Below are 5,710 nucleotides of genomic sequence, written 5' to 3' on the forward strand. Positions count from 1 at the left end.
CTGTGATCAAACAAATGTACATATAGTCAACTTGTAATAGTCATCCAGTAAGTAAGGCCCCATGATTTATAAGCACTAGGCCTGTGACCTACAACTGCCGGTCAAGTCTAGAAGCCCATTGACCCTAATTCTTAGAGCGTATGATGATGGTTATTGCGTTAAATACGGTTTTATTTATTTATTTATTAGATATAGATAGATAGATAGATTAGATGGGATACATAGAACATACGAAGATTCTTGGGACTGGATTTCTTTCTTTACAGCTTACTTACACCGCTGCTTTACACATTTCAGCGAAAGCGAGAGTTAGATTTTTCATATTTTCTCTTTGATTCTTCTGCTTCTTACTGGGAGTGTCGTCGGACAAATCATTGCGCGATATCTTGCTCTTACAGCGAAAATCTTCAAAAGGCAACCGGCGTTTAAAAAAAAAACTCGTTTGGGTGGATGCCTGGATGGTGAACCAAACGACGACGTTTCCCACACATCTTATCCTATATATTAATTGCCCATATTTATAATTTATATATAATTAAGAAAGAAACAAAAACAAAAGAACCACAGGTCCGAGACCCAACGAAAGGAGTAGCGCGCCAAGAATACTTCCATTCAAAATACCAACTTCCTTCGAGGAGGCGCCGGAACTCTGATTTTCCCGGCAAAGGCAGCGAGATCTCGGATAGTCTCCGCCACCAGATCCTTGAATATCATCCGTTCGATGTCCAATACCGCTTCTGACATCTCCTCAGGACAATCTCCCCATCCGTTGACCGCGTCTCCAGCCATGTCCTTCCGGAGCACCCCGCAGATGACCTCCACCAGGTCTTCCGCAGGATCTCTTTCTCGGATCCTCCGAAACTCCGACCATACTTGCTGCAACGACGCCTTTCCGATCACGGTAAAGGCCTTCCACGGCGGCAATTGTCTCTTTCTGTCCAGAATTTCAGTTGTTGTGTCAAAAACAAGCTTCCGATGGAGAGCGGAAGCCTTTGACGACGAGTCCCCCTTGTAATATTGTTTCTCCAACAAAAGGAAGACATCAGAGTCCTCGGGTAGACAGTTTGAAGCTCGGAGCATGTCCGAGATGTAAAGGAAATCGGAGTCATCCGTTTTATCTTCAAATTTCAATCGGACGGGCGAAACCACCGGGCTCCAGTTCTCATCTTCCAGCTCTCCTGATTCATCTGTGATTCACTCAACAACGACAAAGCAAAAGAGACATATTAACAAAAAATGTCCCTGTACTGTAATCCAGCATAAATGAATGCTCCAAAGGGAAGCAAAAACTGATATTTAATAAAGTTCACGAATTCACCCAGATGGATGACGGCATGGCCGGTCCTTATCAGATGTGATTTTAATCAGTAATTCCTGGGTGGTTTTCAGGCAACATGATCCACAGAGAGGGTGGTTTAGGTCATTTTCTTATTTATTTCTATTAAAATCAATCACGACGGTCTAACAGTTAATCAATGCGGAAATCTAATACCCTTCAAACAAGGACAGTAGATCCAACGGCTTTCGATCAGAGGACTCCGGTTTATATCTAATTATTATCTAACATCACCGTACCATCGGCTCACGTTAGATTTTCCGCCCACTATGCCACTAGCATGAGCCGGAATCAAGGTTTGGGTGCCAAACCGGAATCCCGTGTCGCAGCCGGAGTACCATGCAAACCTAAGAACGAAATTCCGAAAACTAGTTTTCAGTGATAGATATACCTTTGAAATCGATGCACCGTTTCAAGACGGGCGAAGGTGACGACTCGTCCTTGTAGAAAGACGAGTCAAGGACTGAGACGGGGCTCGGCTGCAACTCGGTCGCTGTGATTACAGCTATGCTGTGAAGCAGCTTATCGCATCTTTCCAAGAGGCTCCTTCCTTGATTGCAAGCTTCCATTTTTGATCTTTGTGACTGCATTCCCTTGAAAAGTGAGACACAGAATGGAACTCTTAGAAAAGAAAAAAGAGAAAATTAATGAAGTCTCGCTAGCACCTCTGCGTCTACCAGAGAGGACGTACTGATGCTGCTCTCAGAGATAGTGGACGACTGATCCTCCGTGGGACTGCTAATTCTCTCTTTTGGGGAAATCTCGGGCGTCCTTTTCCTGTTCCTCGGTGATCTACTCGTCGTTTGATCCGATCCGACTTTCTTCGAATTTATTTTCGGGGAGTGAATGGGAGAGGTCCTTCGCTGCTGCTCCACTGGATCATTTGCTCTCCGCTGGAAATCAATACTTAGTGGTTTTCTCCGTGCAAGAGAACTCGGACTTCTTGCACTGCTCTCGTTTCGATCAGGAGACATTGAACTTCTCGCTTTCCTTTCATTTTGCAAGTTTCGATCCAGTTCCGGCCGACCTCTCGGTTTGACAGGCGGTGATGCCTCACTAGCGAGATTTAGGTTCCTACGAAGTCCAGCTTTGGATCTGAAATTCTGAGGAGGTGATTCCGCTGTAGTTCTTCTAGCACGATTGGTCGAAATTGGTGACCTCGATGGCTTCATGACGACAATCGGGGAATCCTCGGCGTAAAACTTCCGATCATAGATGAAATTCCTATGCCCGATCTGTTGCTCTGCCGATTTCTTAGAATGCAGTAGCCCTTTGAGTTGCAAAGCTTCGAGAATCTGCTTCAGCGTCTCCAGATCCTTGGCTGGTTCGTCGATTCCCCGCATCTTCAACCGTTTCTCGATCTCTCCATATAGAGAGCCCGTCTGCTTTGGCTCCGGAAAGAAATCCTGTGCATCAAAAAAACTCTTACGTTGCTGGGGCGCTTTCCATGTGGACGCGGATTGGCATCCGCTCGGAGATTTCGGTTGCTCGTGTTTCGGTTTTCTGACGCAGAAGTCCATAAAATCCGGCGTCCTAACGTTTGATTTATTATCTCTTATCGCATTGCTTATGACGTTGCTTCTGAAATTCGTCTGGCAAGGCTGCTTCATCTGGAAGTTGTTTCCGTCTACAAAACGATACTGAAGCAGATCTCTTGACACCCTGGACTCCGAAGCAGATCTCCTTAGCTCAGGCTGCTCAGCTTTCTTCAGAGGTTCGCGGCCGGAGTCTGGCAGCACCTCGAGGCCCATAAGCCGTGCGATGACGCTGGGCGAACGGCGCTGCTTATCATTATCATCGGCAGAGGCCGCTTCTTCAGAGTTAATGCTGCATTGAGTCGCAGCGAAAATTGCTGCATTCGTTTGGATCTCCCTCGGGTACAGTTTTCCCTTTCCATCAACAGAAGCTCTGCTATCCAGAGAAAGCCTCGGTGCTTCTTTGAACTTCCACGAGGATCGTAAACCTTCCTTGAAATCGAACACTGGAAGAGGAAGGGGCGTTTTCACCGGAGTCTCAACCGGAGTTGGAATTTCCGGCACCGGAGAACGGATTTCCGGCGTGGAATGCTTCACGTTTTCTGGAGATGGCCGCACATAAAGTTGTTGTTGCTGCTGCTGTTGCAGGTCGCTAGGGCACGCTGGAGATCCCAGGGAATTCTCCGACTGCGTTGTAGAATCGACTGCCTGAATTTTCAATAAAACGTATCAAAACAATTGAATCCTTTTCCTTCTATTAATTTTGTCATTGGTGCAGGGAAAAAAATGAAGTGAGAGATGGAAGAGAGAGAGAGAGAGAGAGAGAGAGAAAGAATGGAAAGGAATCTGACCCGGGAGGGAGGGAGGCGTTTGGTAGAGTAGAGGCGTTTCCCTGCGAGCAGCTGATGACGATCAAAGAGCTGAAGGAATCCAGCCATGCATCCCATTTGCTTCTCTATCTGCTTCTCCAAGTTCTGGTCTTGAATTATCCCGGTCGTCATTTTCGGCGAATCCCGTCACTTATTCCCTCGATCTCTCTCTCCCTCTCTGCGAACGCCTTATTCCTTTACTCAAATCTGCACTTCTACATTTTCTTTTCTCTTCTTCCCCCTTTTTTCTGTTTCTCTCATACAGTCGGTGTATATTGTAACGCGAGAGGCGAGAGCGAGAGAAGATAACACCGTTCGCGTCGACTCCCGCTTAGAGTCTTTTAAAGCGTAAACGAGGTGGAAAGTAGACGAGGAGTTAGGACCTGGAAACGAGATACCCTCGACTTTTATAAGAATGACGAACGTGTTTTGGTGAAAATGACAACTACGTCCTCATAGAACATTAGTACATATAGTTACAGATAGGGGATCCAATTTGGCGGTTAATATGGTCTACGTGTCAGAGAACTACTCCCTTTGAATAGACGAGGTTTGACCGTGTTCTAACGTTAACTCGATTTTGGTAGGCCATAAGGCAAACGAGATGCACAACCTCAAGTCCTCAACCAGATTGAGATACCATCCCACACTCCCACACTCCCATTCCCGTAAACCCATTGATTTATCAAAAAAATACACTCCCACAAACCCCAAGACCCTGATCCGGTGAAGGCGGGATTCGATCCCAAGTTTCTGCTACGACCTGCCTTATCAGCAACCTTGTTGGTACATTCTGCCTAGTATAACCCCCGGAGTGGAGTATGAGACTGTCATTGAATCCGGTCTGTTCTGGTTCTGGATGGACAGATCTATCCTGACTCCTGACCCGATGCCGATGGCAAAATCGCACCTTATCGGGTTTCGCTAGACAAAACCTTTGGTTTGTAATTTTGTTCACAATCGGTTTCATTTTACCCTAAAATTGCTTTTGACTCAAAACCGTTGATTTGGTTAATAATCCACTGACTTGAATGATTGAACTATCTACTTGTTGACTTAGACAACGTTTTTTTGACCGTTATTTATTTATATTTAAGTCAGAACAAGTCATCCAATTGAACCAAACAATCAGACTATTCAACCAGAACCGGTCCGGAAAAGGTGTCATATCCAGTCTGATTTTTAAACCCTTGATTGTTGCTATTGCTATTTGAATAGTTAGATGGCGTTGAATCTGGATTTACTACCACAACACCCACCCTAAAAACATTTACATTCAATCGTGCATTTGGAATATCTCCCATACATGTGTATTAAATGCATAGAGATGTTGCCAATGTCTACATGGATGCCATCAAGAGTTGTTATTGGGAGGAGATCTTGTGTCGTTTGATAACACCTTCCATATATCTAACGTTTGAAAAAATAGATACACGTGAACCCTTTCTATTTATGTTGAACATAAATTGTTATCAAATAAAATAGGTATGAAATGGTAAGACATGACCCAATTGCTTAAGTCATAATTGATGAGAGGTGATTTGGCACTTTAGTGACATCATGATACATGGCAGATGGCTCCATAGAGCCCTTAGACGACATCTCAACACTATGTAAGCGGACTTCATGAGCATTCTGGACACCTTGCATTTGTCGCAACCTCCTTGGCCCCACCTCGATAGGCTCACTTATGGGCAAACGGGAAGATATTAGGTCAGTGTAAGATGTGACATGCCTCTGTCGACCTAGTCAAGATTCAATTAGAAACCTACATGGCGCGACAGACGACCTCCTCCTCCAGCAAGTTATCGTCTCTAACTACCTCAGGATCACGACACCACATCGACGAAGCTGGTTACTGCCTCGCCCTTTTCAGACATAACCGAATAAGCATTTACGTAGAGTCTATCTCCATAAGAGAAACCACCACCAAATCAGACGAGCTAGAGATCTTGGATGCGCTTTGTGGAAATCATGGTTGTTAGCCTATATAAAGGTGTCCTCCTCAGAAAAGGTACATGCAATTTGGC

General features: G+C 45.1%; 1 protein-coding gene across 1 annotated transcript; it reads right to left on the minus strand.

Moving 5' to 3' along the window:
- Nucleotides 1-500: 500 nt before the first annotated feature.
- On the minus strand, nt 501-4,013 carry LOC148879065 (protein LONGIFOLIA 1-like). The gene is made up of 4 exons (XM_088960451.1): nt 3,663-4,013; nt 2,002-3,519; nt 1,728-1,920; nt 501-1,187 (listed from the first exon to the last, which is right to left on the minus strand). The coding sequence occupies exons 1-4, from the start codon at nt 3,810-3,812 to the stop codon at nt 613-615; spliced, it is 2,436 nt and encodes an 811-aa protein (XP_088816577.1). The 5' UTR covers nt 3,813-4,013; the 3' UTR covers nt 501-612.
- Between the last annotated feature and the right edge of the window lie 1,697 nt (nt 4,014-5,710).

The sequence above is a fragment of the Nelumbo lutea genome, chromosome 1 (genome assembly GCF_056320005.1).
Source record: "Nelumbo lutea isolate HS-2025 chromosome 1, American lotus-T2T, whole genome shotgun sequence".
Taxonomy (NCBI): Eukaryota; Viridiplantae; Streptophyta; class Magnoliopsida; order Proteales; family Nelumbonaceae; genus Nelumbo; species Nelumbo lutea.